Source organism: Rutilus rutilus, assembly GCF_951802725.1.
Source record: "Rutilus rutilus genome assembly, chromosome: 3".
Classification (NCBI taxonomy): domain Eukaryota; kingdom Metazoa; phylum Chordata; class Actinopteri; order Cypriniformes; family Leuciscidae; genus Rutilus; species Rutilus rutilus.
The window spans coordinates 50,880,667-50,904,367 of NC_140211.1; the positions used below are offsets into that span (position 1 = coordinate 50,880,667).

At 35.9% G+C, this 23,701-nt stretch overlaps 1 protein-coding gene across 1 annotated transcript in view; it reads right to left on the reverse strand.

Moving 5' to 3' along the window:
- Window positions 1-2,746: 2,746 nt before the first annotated feature.
- smchd1 (structural maintenance of chromosomes flexible hinge domain containing 1) overlaps window positions 2,747-23,701 on the reverse strand; it is a 62,821-nt gene continuing 41,866 nt past the window's right edge. Inside the window, exons 38-49 of the mRNA XM_084403741.1 lie at window positions 22,451-22,597; window positions 21,693-21,819; window positions 20,765-20,884; window positions 18,856-18,941; window positions 18,598-18,720; window positions 17,046-17,227; window positions 12,958-13,067; window positions 11,252-11,322; window positions 10,996-11,170; window positions 8,784-8,942; window positions 8,013-8,111; window positions 2,747-2,957 (exon numbers count right to left, since the gene is read on the reverse strand). Of these exons, the coding sequence (XP_084259867.1) occupies window positions 2,950-2,957; window positions 8,013-8,111; window positions 8,784-8,942; window positions 10,996-11,170; window positions 11,252-11,322; window positions 12,958-13,067; window positions 17,046-17,227; window positions 18,598-18,720; window positions 18,856-18,941; window positions 20,765-20,884; window positions 21,693-21,819; window positions 22,451-22,597 (1,407 nt within the window). The 3' untranslated portion in view covers window positions 2,747-2,949. The remainder of the gene's footprint in view (window positions 2,958-8,012; window positions 8,112-8,783; window positions 8,943-10,995; window positions 11,171-11,251; window positions 11,323-12,957; window positions 13,068-17,045; window positions 17,228-18,597; window positions 18,721-18,855; window positions 18,942-20,764; window positions 20,885-21,692; window positions 21,820-22,450; window positions 22,598-23,701) is intronic.

Sequence of the window (23,701 nt, forward strand, 5' to 3'; positions counted from 1 at the left end):
TACCGTAAATATATAAAACATTTATTTTTGTGAGTGAATAAAGCACAATCACGAACATAATTGGACAATTTTAAAGACGATTTTCTCAATGTTTAGATTTTTTTGCACCCTCAGATTCCAGATTTTCAAATAGTTGTATTTATTCAGCTTTCAGATGATGTATAAATCTCAATTAAAAAATGTTTTTACCCATGTGACTGGTTTTGTGGTCCAGGGTCACATATAGTATGGAAGCAGGCATATTCTGACACAGCATCAGTCCACTTTTACTAGTACAGAATAAGGCAGTTTCTAATAAGTGGCTAAATGGGACTAAAGATGTTGTCGGGGACATTAAACATCACACTGAACAAGTAAACTCGTCTACTTACTAGTTCACTTTCACAGCCTCATTGTGTTTGTGATTGCGGGGTTCTTAATATAATTCTAACTCATGCTTCCAGGGAAAATATTTTCTAAATACAGAAAGAGTTGTCGGAAGCTTAATGGTAGTGATGTTGAAGTCATGCAACTGCAGTATAGCCTACATTTAGCTTCTTTGAGAATCAAACCTTTGTTGATCAAAGCCAATAGAAAAAGCTACAGAAGCCAATAAAAACTCATCATCCTATAGACATTATAGACATGGCTGGGAATCCACAGGAGCTCTGGGAGAACAGGATGGACTCGAGCAGCGGTTAAGGTTACAAACTCCGGGCTCAGAGTGTCTATTAGGAGTAGCAACAGCAGCAGTAGGGTTTGATCAGTCTGGGACCACTGGCATGGACACTGGGGTGAGTTCTGTGCCTCATATTGATCCATGTAGTATACCAGCTAAAAGCTGTCATTTTCGTGGTGGCCCGTCAGTGATAGCGGACGAAAGACTTGCAATAAATCGCGCGATGTTGAAACAGAGGAAGTCAAGACTCTTTCAAACTGTTAATCATGCTAGAATCATCTGGAACTCAAACCCAAAGGAATATTGGGAGGACATATTAAGAAGCATATTGCCAAAAATAGGCCAGATACAGAATTTACTTATTGATTCTAATTTGGATTTTTTGTGGATATCTGAGACTTGGTTGAATCATAATGTTCCTACTGACTTAATTAACATACCAGAATTCACTTGCTATAGGAGAGATAGGGCCAAAGGAAGGGGAGGGGGTGTTTTAATTTATATTAGGGAGCATTTTAAATGTTTAGAACTTGAATTGAACGTGAACATTGAATGTAATTCTTCCTCCAAAAATGAAATTTAACATAGTTGTGCTTTACAATCCTCCATGTCACGATGTAAATTTCTACAATGAACTGAAGAATCTTCTTTTTCTTGTTGACAACTGTTGTGAATGTATGATGTTTGGGGAGGGTTTTACCACAAGGGTCTGTACTTGGCCCATTGTTGTTTACAATGTACATAAATGACATATCAAAATGCTGTCTGGTTGTCAACTGACAGATGTATGCTAATGACACTGTGGTCCAGGTTTCCACTAAAACAACCTGACAAAGGCATTACAGAATATCTCTAAATGGCTTGAGTTATCTCATTTATCTCTTAATGTTAAGAAAACAGTTTCCATGTGTTTCTCCATACGAAATAGGCCTGTATATATTTGAGGTGCAGATTGAAAATGAAGTAATAGAAGCAGTGAATGAAGTCAAGTACCTTGGGATTATTCTGGATAAAGATGTCAAATTTGATAATCATCTTAAGTACATCTGCAAGAAGGTCAAACCAAACATAAATTGTTTTCGGGATTTGTCATGTCACACTGCAAAACTATACATGCATGCAATGATATTTTCACATCTATCATATTGCGTCACATCATGGTCACAAGCCTGTCCAACTAAATTAAAACCTATTTTCTCAAATTTACAAACAGGCAATAAAAATTATGGACCGGAAACCTATGAGAGGCATCATTGTGATGTTTTAAGAAAGCATAAGCTTCTTGGCTTTGACAGTTTTATTGATTTTAATTATCTCAAATTATCTAAGAGGATGCAAATCTTTAATTATCTTTTAAATGTCTAAATAATCATGTTTCACCACTGTTTTCTAAATTAGTCAGTAGGCGTCAAAGTTCTCACAGGGCGAACACACGAGCCACTATCAGAGGTGACTGTCTTGTCCCAAAGTGCAAGACCTCTTTTGGTCAGTCTGCTTTCTCTGCAAAGGGGCCAAAACTCTGGAATGCTTTACCTACTAAACTAGAGACCGATGGCAATGCTTTTAACGGAGGCTAAAAACAAAACAACAGTGCTCGCATGAATAACCTACTACTGAGATATTTTCTGATTATGATGCTTTTGCGTTATAACTTATGTAAATAATTTGAATATATGTTATTTTTATTTATTTTTTTGCATCTGTAAATCAAATGGTATAATTTCTTTATCCTTTTTTGTTAGTATTGTTATTGTTACTTTTGTTATCAGTATTATTATTGTATTTTCTTTCTAAAAGCCTCCCGTGGACAGGTGTTGAAAATTAGCATGTGTGCTAAAACACCCAAGCAAATACATATGGTTCGTTCAATGTAATTGTAATGTCCATGTAAAAAAAAAATTAACAAATTAAATGGAGCATACATTGCAATGCTAGTGTACACTGTGTGTGTGTGTGTGTGTGTGTGTGTGTGTGTGTGTGCAATAACCAAAGTATACATTGGGCTTTACAGTCACAGGAAAAAGATGGCTTTAGTAAAAGTGTGGTTGCTGGAAGGTCTGTTGAATAAAAGGATGACAGGACCTGATGTTACTGAAAAAAGTTCTTCTTTTTTTCTCAAAGAATGATACAAAATATATTAACTTTTTTTTTGCTTTCTGCTTAAATCCTGAAATTTAAAACAATGTGTAAAGAGTGTAAAGTAAAAAAAAAGGATTTACAAAGAAAACAAAACAATCTTTGATACTCTGAATAAACTCAAAAAGCATTGCTTCAGCTGTCAGCTCGTTGCATCATGAATCTGCGGGGGGGAAAACAACAACAAACTATTAACTTCAGTGAAAAAGGAACAGACAAGACAGAAAAAAAACGATTACGCCAATTTCACACAATTCGTTTGCAGTACATTTGCGGTACGGAAGCAGCCATCGTGCTTTCACACAAGATGCGTTTGCAGTGGGTAACTAATCTGCGGCTTCTGAATCAATAAAAAGAAAATTGGGTCAAAACGAAATTCGGTTGGAGTTAGAAACAGCTTGACAAAGCAAACTTTGTGGAAAAGTTTGGCTGGTAAACGCCTACAAACTACAATTTGCCCATGATAATAACGTAATAGGTAGGTGTGGCTCTGAAGCTCCGCCTTCTTTGACGTGGAAATCTCTGGTTAATTTCTTCTGTTCAGTCAAGGTCAAGTTTAGACAGAAGTAAAAACATGAACACACTGGAGAGCTGCATTGTAGTAGAAAATTAAGCTCTAATTCTTATTGAAAGTGATACTGATTTTTTTTTTTTTTTTCATGTTTAAAACTGTAAAGCTGCTTGCTTTAAACAAGCCATTGTATAAAGTGCTATATAAATAAATGTGACATGATTTGATATCCACATCACTATGATCAGATGCTTTCTTAACTGCCTTTTTCTCACTGCTGACATTTTTGTGTTTTTATTTAGTTTTTGAGAGGAAAGCATGCAGCACATATTTACATTATAGCAGTGTGGATGTGTTTTTTTAACCCCTTTTTTGTGACAACAGTACCTAAATACACACACACAAAAAAAAAAAAGGAAAAAAAAAAGTGGGACCAAATAGATGTAGGTGACATTAAGAAAAAAGAAAAACTTTACACCTACAGAATAACTTTACTTAACTATTTTCAACAGAAGAATTCTTTCTTTTTTTTATGAATTAATAAATTATTAGTATTTAGTGTTATAGAACCATGTAAAACTATAGTAATTAGCGATGCGCAGGAGAGGAATCCTGTTCTGATCCATGCTGATGGTAGGATGTAGTTAGAGGAGGTGTTAGATGGTGAGGATGATGGCTCTGGACTTCATGGGAGGAGGTGATAGGGTGGAATGCCAGAAATCCTGTTGTTTATGGGGGCTGGGTACGTGTGGCTTGATGTCGCTGATTTGCATCCTCTAACTCCAGATCTGAAAGGTAGCTGAGGATATAAATGTGTGCCCAGCTCTGGTTCCTAAGCCTGTTAACTTTAGGCACTAAACCAAGGGCAAAATAGTAAATTCCCATCGTCCTGTCACGGTACATGTGGTGGAGCTGCGGTTGTGGCGTGGGTTATAGTAGCTGTTTGTCTGCTGGACTTGGTGATATATAACTCTTCTCCTTTACTGTCTCTGTCAACCTTTAGACATTAGGGCCGGTGTTCTGGGATGTTTGATGGGGGTATCTGCTATTTGTGCAGATAATGGAGGAATGGAGGTGGTGTGGGAGTAGAAGATATTTGACCTTCTGGTGTTAGTGTTGCATGCTTCTTTACAACAGTAAGGGGACTGTATGCTCAACTTAAATGGCATAATTCTGGTTCCACATCCTCCTGAGTCGTTCTCATGGCCACTGGTTTATCAATATATATACACACACACTACTGGCCAAAAGTTTTAGAGTGGTAAGATTTTTTGTATGTTTTTAAAAGAAGTCTCTTCTGCTCACCAAGGCTGCATTTATTTGATTAAAAATACACACACACACACACACACACACACACACACACACACACACACACACACACACACACACACACACACACACACACACACACACACACACACACACACACTGTAATATTGTTAAATATTATGACAATTTAAAATGTTTTCTATTTTAATATATTTTAAAATGTAATTTATTCCTCAGATGAAAGCTGAATTTTCATGCTCAAAAAACATTCAATATTATTTTCAATGTTGAAAACAGTTTTGTACAAATTTTTTTCTTCAAAATTCTTTGATGAATAGAAAAAGTTCAAAAGAACAGCATTTATTTAAAATATAATATTTTTTTACATTATAAATGTCTTTACTGTAACTTTTGATCAGTTTAACTCATCCTTGATGAATAAAAGTATTGATTTATTTTATTTCTTTCCCCCAAAAATAAAATTAAAATTCTTACTGACCCCAAAATTTTGAAGGGTAGTGTTTAATGTTACAACAGCTTTCCATTTCAGATAAATGCTGTTCTTTTGAACTTTCTATTCATCATAGCATCATGAAATAAAAACGTAAATAACTGTTTTCAACACTGATAATAATCATAAATGTTTCTTGAGCATCAAATCATCATATTAGAATGATTTCTGAAGGATCATGTGACACTGAAGACTGGAGTAATGATGCTGTAAATTCAGCTTTGATCACTGGAATAAATTACACTTTACTATATATTCACATAGAAGCTGTTTTAAATTGTAATAATATTTCACAATATGACTGTTGTTGTTTGTATTTTTAATCAAATAAATTCAGCCTTGGTGAGCAGAAGATACTTCTTTTAAAAACATAAAAAATTGTACCGATCTAAAACTTTTGACCGGTAGTGTATATATATTTACATTCCACAATAGAGATTACATGGTTGTCGAGTGGACCTTTGGCATTCAACCATCCAGATGGAGAGTGCTGTTGAGTACTGAATGCTGTCTCTTGGTCACTGTGATTATAGGATGCATACTGCAATTACATCCTAAATCCTTCTGAGAACCAAAAGTGTCTGGATGAGATGGAAGAAAGATCACTGGTGGTGGTTGAGGAGAGATCCCCTGACATGATTGTAAAGCGCTTTGGGTGTACAGTAGTACATATGAAAGCGCTATATAAATGCCCGATTCTATTCTATTCTATTCTAAAGAAAGAGGAAGAGTCCTACCACATGTGATGCAAAGAAGCCTACAGTATGATGTGCTAAAGATGCTTTGCACATTTTCAGCTCCCCTGAAGGGCGAGTGTCCAGGCAAGACCACATGGTCTAAGACTTACTACCAACCTACTATAAAACAATGTTGAATCTACAGGACTTTTTGAATTGTAAATAGCTTTGCTTTGTTGTAAAAAAAATATATATAATAAAAAATGTATCTGTGGAAAATTTTACAAAGAGAATAAACACAGCCTAATTGAATCACTGAATTACTTGTTGTATCTTTCTTCCATTCCCCTGCCACTTCCAGGACTGGGTTGTGGTGTCAGCAGGCTAAGTACCCCCCACATGCCCTGGCAACTTCCCCCAGCTCCCCCTGAAGGATCCCAAGGAGTTCCCAAGCCAGCCAAGAGATATAATCCCTCCAGCACATCCTAATTCTGCCTCTGGGTCTCTTGCTAGATGGACTTGCACAGAACACCTACACCTGGAATATCACAGACAAGGGACAGCCATGGTGGAGTCCAACACTCACTGGGAACATACTTAACTTTCTACAGAGAATGCTGATACAGCTCTTGCACTGGTTCTATAGGGACTGGAATGACATGCATAAGCGGCACCGGTACCCCATAAACCAATAGTGTCCCACACAAAACAAAACACCCCTAGGAACATTGTCATAAGCCTTTTTAAAATCCACAAAACACATGTAGTCTAGATAAGCAAACTCCCATGCCCACTCCAGGATGTTTGCCAGGGTAAAAAGTTAGTCCACTGTTTCACATACAGGACAGAATCTGATTTGTTACTCCTCCAGCCGAGGTTTGACGATTGGACGGATTCTTTCCAGTATTCTGGCAAAGGTTTTCCTACCCTTGGTAGGCTGAGAAGTGTGATCTCTTGATAATTGGAACACACCATCCAGTCCCATTTTTTAAATATGGGAACCACCATCTGCCAATAGCCAGGTGCTGTCCATGATTCCAATGCAATGTTAAACAGGCATGTCAGCCAAGGCAGCCTGACCACATCCAGGTCATTCAGTATCTCATAACAAATCTAGTCCACTTTCTAGTCCAGTTTTTGACTACCCTTACGCTGAGTTCACATTGCACCTTTTTCAAAGTCATAAGAAAATGACATGGTGGAGGGTGGAAGGAATTTAATGTCCTATAATGCCCCTTTTTACAAGATGTAAAATAAGTCTCTAATTTCCTCAGAGTGTGTATGTTAAGTTTTAGCTCAAAATACCCCAACGTGCCGTTTTTGTGTTTGTCCCTTAAAATGCAAATTAGCTGCTGCTCCCGGCACAGAGGGTGGAGATTCAAGATCTTGTGTGTTAGCAGCTCCAATTACCTCACACAGACAGGCACTGAAAATTTCAAAAACTTTTAGCCTTTTATGTTCAAACCGGAGTCAGACAAAGATGGAGAGATTCAAGAAGATGTGACAACATGTAGAATGCAATAGGACGTTTCTGAATGGATAGCTGATGAATTTTTGTACTGTAGCTGATGTGGAGTTAACTATCTTCAAGTCATTGATTAGCATATTCTGTCATGATAATCTATAAATCGCTCCATATATGCTCCATGAAGATAGAACAGTGTTGCGTGTTCCCGGGGGAGAGGTTTATTTAAATTTTAGGGTTTGTGATGTCAATAACCCGGGAAGAAGCTTGTTGTAGTCCCTACCAGCCATTTGTTGTAGTCCTTAAAAAGCAATTTCTTTAAAAGAAAATAACTCCATTCCTAAAATGTTCCATTCATTACTTTTATATAGATTTGCTCAGGCAAGTGGCAAAACATTCAAACATGGTACTTCTCTTACGTGAAAATGTAGTATCACAAACTTTTTTAATTAAAACTTACCAACCAGGCAAACTGCCTCCCATGCTTTTTTCTTGACAAATTTTTGTAAAAGAAATACTGCAGGTCATAAATGTAAAAAAAAAAATTCCACTTCCACATTCAGACTAGTGTCATTCATGTCACCTTGTTTCTTAGGTAATAAAGAGTGTATTGTATTTCACAAGGAAAAAAAAACATTCTATAGAAGCCGTGGATCAACTGCACACTGCAAACGCATCTTATGTAAAAGCACAATGAGCGTGCAGCTTCTGCACCACATAGTACTGCAAACACATCATGTGTGAAACAGGAAAGCAAACACTTCAGATGACCATTGATTTACCCAGTTTGCAAGGTTTGCGACGGGTCCGTTTAGGATGGACTGAGGGCTCAGCCGTTTCAGGCTCAAGGCTTCGTTTCACTCTTTTTTGAGGAGTTCTGGCTGCAAACACACATACATACACATTTCAGTCAGAATTCACAAATTACAGAAAGTATTGAGTACGTAGAAGTTAAAGGAATCATTCCTATCCCCATTTGAAGGAATATGTTTTGCCATTGCTAAGGCACAAAAAGCATCAAATGAGCTGAAAGTTCACACACTTGCAAATACATTGCATTCAGAAAGTATTCAGACCCCTCCATTTTTCACAGTTTGATCATTTGCAGCCTTATGCTAAAATACACATGAACAACACATTTTTTACACTTTTAATCTATTCTATACCACACAATGACAAAACAAAAGCAAATCATCAAAAGTCTGGTTATGCGTTCAGTAAAGTATTCAGATCCCTTCATTTGTTTTTAAATGTTGGCATGTTGCAGCCTTATCTAGTCAACAAAAGTTGAAATGTCCATCCAGCCACATCCAGTTAAGGGTCTGGGCTAATGTTGAGATCCCCTTCCAAATCACTGTGATATTGGCCAATAAACTTAACCCCAAGCTTGCAGAGTAAGACTTTTTCTTAAACCTGAATTAAATGATGTCATATAATAATAGACTGTTGTACTAAGGCTGTAGTTTCTTCATGTAAACTCTCAATACTTAAGTACTGCATTACAAGCATGCTGTGCATGAGAAATACCCATCTACAATGGTAAAAACACATACCAAGGGTTTGCTCAAGTTCTCTTAACTCTTCCTCTTGCTGCTTCAGCTCTTGTTGTTTCTGTTTCATATGAGGACTCTGCAGGTACTTAAAATGATTGTTATATTCGGATTCGACATCAGAGGCCTTCTGCATTGCACCACTGTACTGCTGTAATAACTCTGTAAGTGAACATTCAAATATAAGAGACAGAGATTACATACAGTTTTCATCCATTTTTATGAGACACATCATCTTTCCTCATGCAAGCATTTTTTATGACAAGACACCACAGGTGAATAGGGTATTATGATTTTCTAAAATGTTATGTTTAAATGTGCAAAGTATGCATCATTTAACCCCTTAACGCCTGAATTTATAAAGCTGTATATAAAAAAAAAAATTCTGTGTGTTTTTGACTTTAAGTAGATGGTAAATAATGTTGAGATTATCAATTTCACTTTTGCACAACAAATAAATAGAAATTTTGGTATGTTGCAAATTTGCGACAACAGGCATTTAGGGTATTTTTGGTATGTTGCAAATTTGCGACAGTGGGCATTTAGGGTATTTTTTTACAAAATGGAAAAATTAATAAAACACATTTTCCCATCTCAGGAATGTAGATTTTATTCATGGCACAAAGTTGTTAGAACTTATAAACTTTATACTTATAAACTTTGACAAATTAATGAATCTTGACAACAGCAAGAAACAAAACACTCTCCTACTCCCTAACATTGACAGTAGTTTTTATACATTCCATGTTACACTCTGTTTAACTCTTTCCTTGTTTCTCCAGTGCATACATTATATATTCTTATAGTGTTATATCCTAACATGCTATTTTTTGTGGGGAAAAAAAAAAAAATAATTTTGGATTGAAACCATCTAAATACAGCATTATTATAATATGTAGCCATTAGCCCAATCCAGCCGTTATGGACCAATGTCGCAAATTTGCTACAAACAGAAATCTACAAAGTACGTAAAAAATATTCGTCACATGAAGTCTATATGAATAACATAGCTATAGAAGCAATCAATAAGCTGGTACATATTTTTATCTTAGCACAACTTAACTCATTTTGGGAAATTTCTCCACATTTGCGCACTTGATATGCGGATTTTGCAAAACAAAATATTAGCTTCGGTGAACCGGATGTAGTTCCCACTCCGACCGCTCCTACGATAAACCAGTGCGTGCAAAATGTTCCTAGGTATGTATCGAATGTGCACAAACAGGCATTGGGGGAAAACACACGCTATCTCGCCTGCAGTCTGAATGGAAGGGGTTTGTTGCAAATTCGCGACAGTGGGCGTTAAGGGGTTAATTAAATATGCACCAATTTGCATATATTTCCAGAACTAAAATCTGAACACTGAACAATTACTTTCATTTTCTTGTCGTATTAGAGATCATCACAGAGGGGATTTTGAATATCTCTCTCTTTATCAATCTTTATCAATTATGGAAATGTAGCGCATGTAAGAGCTACTGAAGAGGATATTTCTGGTTCAGTGCAGAAAAAAAATCTAATATTGAGAAAAAAGCCTTTAAAGATATGTATTGTAATTGAAATCAGTCAGAAATACTGTAGATAAAGTTTAAGAAAATAAACACAAAGGTTCACTTTTAAATGAAAATTGTCATTTACTCGCCCTCAAGTTGTTTGAAACCTGTATGAATTTCTTTCTTCTGCTGAACACAAAGGAAGATATTTTGAAGCATGTTAGTAACCAGAAAGTTGATGTACCACATTGACTTCCATAGTAGGAAACAAAAATTCTATGGAAGCCAATGGGGTCTATCAACTGTTTGGTTACAGACATTCTTCAAAATATCTTCTTGTGTTTCAAACAACTTGAGGGCGAGTAAATGATGACAGAATTTTCATTTTTAAGTGAACTATTCCTTTAAATATGCATTTTGGATGTTTTCTTTCCACTAGTCTGAAATAAGATGCATTATGGACGCAAAATAGCCCCAAATCTCTAAACTGACCAGTTAATGAAAAAACAGTGGTTTTGCCTATAGTGTCTTGCCTAAGAATAAGAAGTACCATAAGAATAATATATGCATTCCAACATACCGAAGCAATACAATAATGATTAACACAACTTTTGTTTTTGGTTAACTGTTACGTTTAATATGAGAGAGAAACATACTAAGTAGAGTAAAAAAAAAAAATCAAATTTCTTCCACTGCACCAGTAGAGAAAGTATGTTAGTTACCTATCTGAAGGCATGTATGGTTGTACTCTTTGGGAAATGGTGCTCCGAAGACTTGCCCTCGAAGTTTCTCGATGGGTGGAGCCTTGTTCTGCACACCACCAAACTTCCCGTTGCTGCGTATCCGCTCCCCTTGACGCGTTAGGAGCGTGGGGCACTGCATCTTATTTTGAACCACCTACCAAATATTCACGTTTATACACGCTGTGGTAAATATTTGAAGATTCTTCAACACAAACACATACACTCAGTCTCTTACCCCCCGACGATAGTGATTAGCAGAATCCAAATCATCAATCAATATGGTGTCTCCAAGAAAGGTTGTAAAAACTGAAAAGAGTCAGAACACATCAATAGCTTCATTATTTGATTATGTTTGCCTGATCATATTTACAAGTTTTAAAAATAATCCATGCCAACATTTACAGGCTGCCAAATATTTTAGGCAAATATGATTGCTCAATACAATACAATACACACACATGCGCACACCATTAGATCATTTGATACTGCCAATATAGCCTCTATGCCAAGACACTTAGCTGTGAAGAAAGACTGCAAATACGAAAATTCCATTACATCATTCTATGACATTAATATGGCAGTATTCTGGAAAGATTTTAAGAAAGTGCAATGTTCATGCATACAAAACTATATAAAACTAAGTTAAGACACCAAATAGAATGCATGCTGGGAGAGGGAGGTGTTAGCTCATATTCACGCTCTCAAACTCAAAATACCCATTCAAACATGTCATTCATGCTCTGATTATTTTCCCTCAAATGTGAATGAATCTATTAATTTGTTAATCATGAGTTATTTTCTGGAAAATCTGTTTTGCATCCCTGTAGTGAAAATTCATCATGCTATTTTTCATCAGTATAACCAGGATCCCAGATTAATACCTAGTGAGCACTAAATGAGAGTGAAAATTGGCTTTGGTTAGTAAATGAGACAGATGGAATTGTTTTGGAAGTGCAGCAGGGGTGTCAGGGTATGACAGTTGCCATACTTTGGTTGCCTAGTAAATGCCAAAATATTTATTATAAATAAGATAATTGTTTTTTAAATGATTACATTAGTTGTGAATTAAATCATTTTAATTATTAACAGAAGTAAATAAAGGACAATATATTGAGTTAAAAAGCCTATAACAACTATTAATAACTAGTTCACGTGTGAACTGTCATTCTGGCTGTCAACTATCAACCGGGACACAACACAGATAATAGTACACAAATACTTTCTGGAGAATTTAAAGGCCTTGTGTTGTGTGTTTATTAATCTTATTTTCTCATGTGTACTTTTTGTGCTCTCTTCCGCACACAGCACACACTCTACATGAACGTACACAGGAGATCAGAGGCCAAGGTCAAGATTTTTGCTAAATAACACTTTACGGTGTGTTTCTGAACAAACCCTATAGTGTGCATTCAAAACATTTGCCATATACAGCATGAGTTGCATGACATTATTTTTTGGCATTCTATTTTTAAGCTTGAAGGTCACCATTCACTGCCATTAAATGGACGAGCAGCGCGTTTTTCAAAATTTCTTTTGTTTTCTGAAAAAGACAGAAGGTCATATGGCTTTAGAACAACATTAAAAACTCAAGTAAAAAAAAAAACTCATGGGGGATCAAAGACATTGTGCAGTTTTTTATTGGTGTATTTATTCATTTTATGTTTTTTTGAAACAAACTGCTTTTATTGTAGAATCATAAGGTACTTTCACTTTCTGTAAAGCTGCTTTGAAACAATATGTATTGTAAAAAGCGCTATACAAATAAATTTGAATTGAATTGAATTGAATACTTGACTTTTTTATTTTTTATTCATTCATATATCAGCAGCCGCACATAATCTGCCATTTTATGTCTGAATGTGGCAGGAACGGAAAGTTCATTTTTGACTCTAAATCTACCATTGTGTTGTATGCTGTTGTAAGTGAGTGTGAATGACTTGCCTTTATTGCAGCTTTCTACATGCTCAGGAAAAATGAGCAGATCTTTGACAAACACAGGATTTCCAATTGGACGGAAGAGAGACGAGCCATTCCTGATGTGAGGCAATTGCCTAAGAAACATGAAAAAAAAAAAGCATACAAAAAGCAAATCGATATTGTTAATCCAGCCCTAGTAGTTGGTTGGTTGTTTAAATTTCAGAGCAGCAAATCAGCATTTTATAATTATTCCAAACTTTTGACAAGTAATATGTAATGAATCACTTCTATCATTCAAAACTAGAGTTGCCGGTTAGTCGGTTCGGTTAGTCGCAGAAAAAAAAAAAACTTCCACAGGAATTGGCGAAGCCACGCAGTTCTTGACGGACAGATCGTTAACACAGCTGGTCCATATGGTAATTATGTAGGGCAGGAAATCCAAACATTCACCTATCATTCATCAACCTCAAATATGGCATATCATTTGAGGCATGCAAGTATAAGCCTAACATTATCCACTTTACATGGCCGTTCGCTCAAACGTTAACTAGATAAATGATAAATGTGTGCCATTATTTAGCACATATCTGAGTGTTTGTGTGGAGTGTGGAAGCTAAATTAGTACTGCGTTTACTTCATGCCTAACTTAATGAGCCTTCCTCTCTAAAGGCACGTCCACTATACTGCGGAGATGACGAGTCGGCATCGTCAACTTCATCTTTGCAGCCGACATTTACTCAGAAAACACAAGTTTATTAATAAATTGTTAAAATATTCAGTCAGTTTCCTAGCTGTTTTTTCCAACACATTCATTTTTATAAAAAAAATTAAAATGGCTAGTATTAATGAAAAGAATTGGTTATTTCGTGGAGCCTCTCTTAACCCTCTGGGGACCAAAAACGCGCCCGCGCGTTTTGCTCGTTTTTTTTTTTAGCAATGAAAAATAAACACAAAATGCTCTGTTAATTTTGATCTTTCATTTTCGTGTAATACATCAATCGATCCTGTTCAGTTTCTATTTTTTTTCTGTATACTCACAATAAAAATAAAGTGTTTTGCTTTTTGACAAATAAAGAAAAACTAACATGATGCTATTTCTGCCTTCTCTCTGTCAGTAAACTCCCATTTGAAACGCGTTCGAAAATGATCTATAACTCCGCGAAAATTCAGTCAAACAGGGAAACAGACCCACGGGCATAAAGCTTGAGATCGCAGCTTTTAAATGAAGTAATTTATATAAAAAACAAATATTATCAGCTTCTGTAATCTGTATAAAAAGAGAGCGACTCCAGTCGAGCTCATTACGAGATGATTCACAGTAATTTGACCACGCCCCGGAGAGCGCGTGTTATTCAAACGCAAATTCTGAGAACCATTTCAGTCTGTGAAACGCCCCCACATCAACTGTAAACAAAGAGGCATAATATAGCCTACCTTATGGAGAAAATTTTCCGTGCTGATATGAGGAGCAGATCCCGCTGAGGAGTGAGGTAGGCTAAGTTATCCTTTCTCAAGTGTTAATGTGGAATAACGTTATGGAATAACGTTAGTGTAGGCCTATGTAAACAAAAAGATGAATCGCGTTTCTATAATATGAATCGCGTTTCTGTGAGATGAATGAAGGGTACATATTTGTAAAGACTGTTTACCCTAAATATGAATCGCGTTTCTGTGAGATGAATGAAGGGTACATATTTGTAAAGACTGTTTAGCCTAAATATGAATCGCGTTTCTGTGAGATGAATAAAGGGTACATATTTGTAAAGACTGTTTAGCCTAAATATGAATCGCGTTTCTGTGAGATGAATGAAGGGTACATATTTGTAAAGACTGTTTAGCCTAAATATGAATCGCGTTTCTGTGAGATGAATGAAGGGTACATATTTGTAAAGACTGTTTAGCCTAAATATGAATCGCGCGTCTGTGTGTGAATAAACTGCTTTGCTAGAGCCTACTGAGATGAGTAAAAATCGACTGAAATATGTTGAAATAAAATGTATTTGTATAAGCAACGTATTAAACTGCAAATTAACATTTATAGGCTATGCCCTAATATTTCATAAAAACAACGTTACAGTCAGGCGAAGTATGAAAGACAATATTTTGTTGACTAGATTTGGGTACAGTTTTTACTGTAGAATATACTGTCACATCAAATAAGCTTTTCTGCTCATATATATAAAATACTATTTTGTCAAAAATAAAGTCATAGACTAAGATGTTCCAATGTTGGCTATATTCAAACTAATGAATACATATGATAAAATGTAGGCCTATAATCTTTTTTTTTTTTTTTTACAAAGAAAGAGTACTTTTTTTGCAGAAATATTGCTGAAATTGTAATTATTGTTGTAATTGTAACCTTTTTAATAAAATAGCAAAACATATTTACAAGATAGATGTAAGCAAAATCTTAAATGGTCAATATAAGTCTTCTTCTAAATATATAGGCTATTTTGTCCTTGCATTGTGGCTCAGTCAGTGTCACACCTGAATGAATGGCTAATTATGCAGAGTCATTATGCAGAGTGGGTGGGACTGGGTAATCTAAGGTGTAAACTACTCCTCCCCCTCGCATATTGGCTTTCCAAGCAAAACCTGTTTTACACCATTTAAATCAATGTATTTTTTTTTGTGAACGATAAAGCAAGACTATTTTCACATAATTTTGAAGCTAGAACTCGAATAGAAAACATCCATTAGTCAAAAGTCTTGTGGGCACATATTTTGTATGAGTTTTGTGGTCTTATTTCAGCAACTTTCATTTTTATTTTTTTAAATAACCACGCATAAACATTATTCTCTTAAAAATACAAACATCTACATACATGTTGCTCGCATATTATGGTAGGCCTGTTTGTGCTATATAGAGTGAATTTACACCTTTGCCATTAACATGTTTATAAATAACTGAAAAAAGCACAAATGTCAGAGCATGTCAGAACATCTCAAGGGCCCCAAAAACAGCTTGGTCCCCAGAGGGTTAAACACGTCTACTCTCTTTTCCGCTCCATAGCACCTTCCAACACATTCATAATCATTACTTTTGTCGGTGCACTAAAATTCCTTCTCAGCCCTACTAAAAAACACTAAGTATCTGGAAATATTTGGATATTTGAGAATGCATGTATGCGTACTAGTGTTGTCACGATACCAAAATTATGACTTCGATACGATACCAGACCAAAATACCTCGATACCGATACTGAATTGATACCACGGCAAAAAACCTAAAACAGTAAAAGTAATAGAAAAATATGACAGAACTTTATAAATTAATTTTAAAAAGTTAAAAACTCACATGACCAGCATGTTCCTGTCCTGCTTTATGACCATTCCCTCCCCTTTATTAATAATAATAATAATAATAATAATAATTACATGTCAGTGTGAACGTCCTTACCGAGATGTTTGCAACAATCACATTATTATCAATCATGCTAACATTTACAAACCTTTCACAACTCTGAACAGGTTGGGATGACCAAAATCTTATTTCATGATACGAGTCATTTAATATTTTTAAATGTAATTTTATAATTATAATATAGATATTTAATTTAATTGTATCTTTGTTATTAAAAATAAGCAAAAAAGCAAATTATTCAGTCAAGCATTGGGTGACTGTCTATTTTCTTTTGTTGTTGGATTAACATTAATCGCACAGAATATTACGCTGCCGGTCCGGCCCTTTAAGACCTGCACGTATCCAATACATTGGAACATATACGATTTCTTTTTACAAACGGTTTACGTTCACTAAAGACATACCCGACTGTGTTTACGTGAATACTCGCCAGGACGTGCATTTTTACATATCATTTTGACTATTCAAACCTAATAATCCGCGAAAGAGAATTGAAGTCGCGATCGCATGCTGTCTGAACGGCTTGTGCGCGCGCTTCAGGTCTGAGCCCGGCAGCGCGAGCACGTCCCGCGCTTTATTTTCTCATGCATGCAAGTTTCTTTGTCAAGTGCTGCGCGTATATTATTTAGAGTACTGTCACTCTTAAAGTACCGGTACTAATAAAAGTTAATATCGTATAGTTTTTAATAGCAGGGTATCGCGATACCTTTCTAGTACCGGTACATCGTGCAACACTAATGCGTACCTGTCATTTGGTCTCCAGAAGACGGTCTCGAGGGGTAAGACTTGTTGTCGTCCTTGTGTATCATCATAGATTTTCTTGGCAGCAGATGTTGTTTCAGTAACCACACAGTCCATGTCACCAAGGATATGCCAAGAGATCACCTTCGCTGCATCATCATCCTCCACCTGTGCCAGATGAGCTACCTACAAATCATTACACAAACATCATCCCATGAACTGAAATGTCTTTCACAGATTGATCCAGTGGTTCTCAACTTTTTTGGATGAATGTCCGAGGCCAGATTTAGGCTTGGGCAGGGGTGAATTTAGAATTTAGGCACAGATATGTTCTTCTATTTTTTACGATTTTAATCATTTTATTAAAATCTGAGGTGGGCTGTGTGTTGATGAAGGGCTGTAAAATGCACCAACAAGTCAAAAACTAACATCAGAAAATTGAAGTATTTTACTTTTATTAGCTACAAGTAACGGCTCGACGTGTTATACACTCACAACGGCTTCATTCTGCAGCGGAAAAGCAGAGGCTGACAATCACAAGAGCAAAAATGGGCAGAAATATTTGCGTGCTATCAAGGTATGAATTACGGGGAGTTTAATGAATCTTCATGTTTACTTAGAAATTATAGCAATTTCAATATCGAGTCACGAGCAAAACGTAAAAAAAAGTTAATTAATTAAAAAGTAAATTTACAGGACTTTAACACCGGTTCGTCTCCATAAGATTTTTTTTTTCTAATGTTTCCCAATTGTGTTTCTCTAATAAGTGTAAGTCTAATATTGGTACTGTGATGCATATGTTCTGGAGCTGTGACATGATCAAGGTGTACTGGAAAGAGATACATGAAATTGTTCAGAGGACCTACTTAGCGAGAACATTTAATCTTCTGTTAATATGTGGTTGAATCAAATTGCTTTTTTCCTACCGAAGGTATAATGATTTCTAGCATATTTAGTCCCCTCTTTGGAATTTTCTTGAAAATGTATCTTGAATGTCTTTATTTCTTGACTTTTTTTTTGTGCTATTACCCTTCACTCGATCCTTGAACTACCAGTTGATGGATGATTGTATATGCCGCTATATGAGACACCTGTACCATGGTTTTGATACTGTAAAACTATTTTAAAAAAAAAAAGGTAGCATTTTATTTAAAGTGAAAATAAGATAAAAACCCTCATATCAGGGAGAGGTGTATAAATAAATAGAGAATAATCGCCAGTAACCAAGAGACCGGACAACGGAATAAAGTGCTTGAGAAAAATGTGTCATTGCTACACACAAGTATGGAAGCTCATTTCCACCACATATAGATTGATGTTTTGTCATAATTTTGACTTTGTTATAATTATGACTTATTTCAACTTTTTATGTCAGTGATGACTTAGTATGTCGTAATAAAATGTTTTTTAAATGTTATAATTATGCATAACATATGTTAACAGGCCAGTGTTGATGTTTCAATTAGCATGAAACTTTTCCAAGACTCATTTCACCCTGCTGACTCCTGGATGTGCACTTGTGATGGGATCACATGATACAAAAATCAAACACATACCTTTCCCAGAACGTGCGGACTGCCTTTGAAAGGGTCAGGAATGCTACATTTCCGTCTAGGTTGATTCGCCATCTCGATCAAAATTGCTTTCTTGGCATTTATTACATTCTTTATTGCTGATACCTAGACAAGATACGTAAACAAAAAGACAAACAAGCATCTATGATGACTGGAATAAAATGCATGCTTCTACACAGACCAAACAACAATGAAACAGCATTTATGTTAGTGTTCATGTGTGTGCATGTCCAGACTCACAGTGGTTAGTTCTGAGATGTCTAAGCCACTTTTCATGAGCTCTGGTTTAAGTTCATGTAGTTTGTGGGATGCATCTCGCACCTGACCTGTAGAAAGAAAGAAAGAAAGAAAATAAATAAATAAATAAAAAAATAAAAAAATAAATAAAAAAAATATATATATATATATATATATCACACATGATCTTGATCCTAAATTAATTAATAAAATTAATTAATGCATAAATGAATAAATAAATGCATTAATACATAAAAAAAAAAAAAACACATACATACATACATACATACATGTATGTGTGTAGATACATACATGTATAGATACATGTGAAACTATATATATATATATATATATATATATATATACACACATACAGTGGGTACGGAAAGTATTCAGACCCCCTTAAATTTTTCACTCTTTGTTATATTGCAGCCATTTGCTAAAATCATTTAAGTTCATTTTTTTTCCTCATTATTGTACACACAGCACCCCATATATTGACAGAAAAACACAGAATTGTTGACATTTTTGCACATTTATTAAAAAAGAAAAACTGAAATATCACATGGTCCTAAGTATTCAGACCCTTTGCTCAGTATTTAGTAGAAGCACCCTTTTGATCTAATACAGCCATGAGTCTTTTTGGGAAAGATGCAACAAGTTTTTCACACCTGGATTTGGGTATCCTCTGCCATTCCTCCTTGCAGATCCTCTCCAGTTCTGTCAGGTTGGATGGTAAACGTTGGTGGACAGCCATTTTCAGGTCTCTCCAGAGATGCTCAATTGGGTTTAAGTCAGGGCTCTGGCTGGGCCATTCAAGAACAGTCACGGAGTTGTTGTGAAGCCACTCCTTCGTTATTTTAGCTGTGTGCTTAGGGTCATTGTCTTGTTGGAAGGTGAACCTTCGGCCCAGTCTGAGGTCCAGAGCACTCTGGAGAAGGTTTTCGTCCAGGATATCCCTGTACTTGGCCGCATTCATCTTTCCCTCTTAGGAGAGGCTTCCGTTGGGCCACTCTGCCATAAAGCCCCGACTGGTGGATGGCTGCAGTGATGGTTGACTTACTACAACCATCTCCCGACTGCATCTCTGGAGCTCAGCCACAGTGATCTTTAGGTTCTTCTTTACCTCTCTCACCAAGGCTCTTCTCCCCCGATAGCTCAGTTTGGCCGGACGGCCAGCTCTAGGAAGGGTTCTGGTCGTCCCAAACGTCTTCCATTTAAGGATTATGGAGGCCACTGTGCTCTTAGGAACCTTAAGTGCAGCAGAAATTTTTTTGTAACCTTGGCCAGATCTGTGCCTTGCCACAATTCTGTCTCTGAGCTCTTCAGGCAGTTCCTTTGACCTCATGATTCTCATTTGCTCTGACATGCACTGTGAGCTGTAAGGTCTTATAGAGACAGGTATGTGGCTTTCCTAATCAAGTCCAATCAGTATAATCAAACACAGCTGGACTCAAATGAAGGTGTAGAACCATCTCAAGGATGATCAGAAGAAATGGACAGCACCTGAGTTAAATATATGAGTGTCACAGCAACGGGTCTGAATACTTAGGACCATGTGATATTTCAGTTTTTCTTTTTTAATAAATGTGCAAAAATGTCAACAATTCTGTGTTTTTCTGTCAATATGGGGTGCTGTGTGTACAATAATGAGAAAAAAAATAAGAACTTAAATGATTTTAGCAAATGGCTGCAATATAACAAAGAGTGAAAAATTTAAGGGGGTCTGAATACTTTCCGTACCCACTGTATACATACACACATATATATTATATATATATATATATATATATATATATATATATATATATATATATATATATATATATATATGAAAGAAAGAAAGAAAGAAAGAAAGAAAGAAAGAAAGAAAGAAAGAAAGAAAGAAAGAAAGAAAGAATGAATGACCTACACTCAAGTTCAGATTTCAGTTGTTCATTGGTCTCAAAGATGTCCCGGTACATCAAAACGGTTTTGGAAAGGTGATCTTTCTTCTTACTGAGATTCGCAATGACTTCCTGATATTCTGCATCTGGAATAGATCAAAATATAATTTGTAGTAAGAATTTAACAGTTGTAGTTTCCCAAAATTGTGACTTTATGGTGGCATTTATAGGTGTTCAACTCGTAAATCCAATCACTCCAACAAGACTTCACATCATAATGGGTAGCACCGCACACAGTAAAATCTCATTGGTATGAAATTCAAGTCAAGTCCAAATTATTTGTACACCGCTTTTAACAATACACATTGTTTCAAAGCAGCTTTACAGAAAATCATGAAGTTTGCGTTTATAAAATCTTAATATCTTCCTGCCTTATAGTTGCATTAAGCAGGTAACTAACTGCAATTATACAATTCACATTTTGCAATGATAAACAATCAAGACGTTGAGATTTGCAATAAAGCTGGGGTGTCCAAACCTACTCCTGGAGGGCCACTGTCCTGCAGAGTTTGAGCCAAACACAGCTAGCCTCAACACTCCTGCCTGGAAGTTTCTAGTATGCCTAGTAAGATCTTGATCATCGGGCTCAGGTATTTAATTGGTGTTGGCGCTAAACTCTGCAGGACAGTGGCCGTCCAGGAGCAGGATTGGACACCCCTGCTATATAATATTATATAATATTTAAACAGAAATGTTACTTGTCGTAAGAAACCTGTCACACTCTTTGATTATGGATTTAGTTCATTTTTAAAAAACAAAATGTAATATGGATTTTATTATGATATGGACTAAAATTGATCGGTTACAGCAATATTACAATTATAATGTCTAGCTCTTAACTGTCATACTCATTAGTAATGTAACGAATATTGGGCTCTTTGTCTGCTGACTAACCATTGCAGAATCTGAAAGGCAGGCTGTACGGAGTGATGGTAACGCTAGTCTTCTGAAACTCAGGATGGAACTGGAGAATGTACTCAGCTCCATCCTCACCAGGACTGTTCTCCAAAAGAACCAAATCCTACAGGATACAAACAATAACACACATTTACCAAAAATGACCAGTGAACAGGATAGGTTTTTCTTTCAAACCAGAGTTCATGTCCATAATAATCTTTAGGCTGCTTTAATAACCAGTTTTAGGAAAAAGAAGAAATCTGATAAGTGTAAATTTGTGTGTATGTGTAAACATTATTTAAAAGGGTCTATCACTTTAGGATGTGATAACATGCAAAATAAAATTAAAAGACTTTATCTGTCCTGCTGTATTTAAAAATCAAATGTTACAATAAAATCACAATAATAAATTCGGTCTTTCGAAATGTTTTGAACAAAAATTAACCATATATATATATATATATATATATATATATATATATATATATATTATTTTATTTTTTCAAATCAAGTCAAATCAAGGTGAATTTATCACCATTGATACAAGGTTAACGAAAACTTTGAGTGTTTTAGTTCATTAAAATAAAGCTGAAATAAAAGAAAAAAAGAAAATACATTTTGGATAAAAAAAAAAAAACTTGCTTACAAAACATAGAACAAACATTTGAAGTATTGCCCTGGAAATGAACTGAAAAAACTAAATTTGTATAAAATAAAAAAGCTAATTCAATACAGTATATACAGTAAACACTCACAGTAATGAGAGTCTCCCCGTTAGTAAGGCTGTATGACAAACTTTTTTTTCCATTCTCAAACAAAGGAACCACCATGTCTCCAGTGCCATTAACTGTAACCACCACTATTCCATCTATACCGTCACCAGCAGCGTTATCATATTGGTCCTGCAAAGTAAGAAGAAAACACACAATTGTAGGCCTGTTGCACATTTTAGGGATGTCCCGATCAAGTTTTTGTGCCCCATCCGATACGAGTCATTGAATACTGAGTGTCTGCCAATACAGAGTCCCGATCCACTATTTTTTACTAGTGCTTTGTGCACACTTCAAGTACAAAAAAGTTATTAAAATCAATCCAATGTATACAGGGATGTGTAGAGAGATTCTTTGAGGGTAAAATGTAAAAAAGGGGCATTTATCAGTACTAATTCCAAATTATAACAATTACTACAGAGTAAAGTGCTATTAAACCATTTGACGCAAAAAAAGAACTCAAATCTGTACTGAAGTGTTGTCTGTGAAGCAGCTCTCTGTGAACAAACATCCGAAAGGTAAGCACAGAATGCATCAGATAGCACGGCAGCGCCACATTGAGTTCTCAAAAACTAAACAAAAACATACGAAATGATGTCAAAATTCCCGCTTTGTCGAGTATCCTTGTAAGCACAAACTTAAATGAGTTAAAAAGTGTTACATGAACGTAAAGAGTAAAGAGAAAATAAGATTAGGGCTGCACAATATATAGTTTTAGCATCGATATTGCAATGTACGTGATAAATCACATTGCAGGGTTATAGCCAATCACATAGCATTTTTTATACAGATACCCTCCGCTACAAAATTACCCCAATCATCTGGTGAAATTGTGGTTATATGGCAATAGGGGCTTTCGCACCGGAGGAACATTTTCATAGTTCCTAGAACTACTGGTGAAGTACCTGGATTTTGGCGTGTTCGCACCGCAGGAACTGGGAATGATTTAAGTTCTAGGAAGGAACTCCTTTTGGAGGAACTAATTTAGCTCCTACTTCAGAGTAGGGTCTAACCCAGCACTATAGGAACTACAACTACTGATGTAAGCGTACACTGATTGGCCGAAACACACGCGAAACACCATTTTTATAAAGCCGTGTGAACACACAGATTATAGCCTATATATTTACTCCAGAAACTAAAATTCCAATGCAACTTTGAAGGGACCAAGCGAAACATGATTATGTGTATCTGCTCAGCTAGCAATGCTGGACATCAACCACACAGCATACGCTA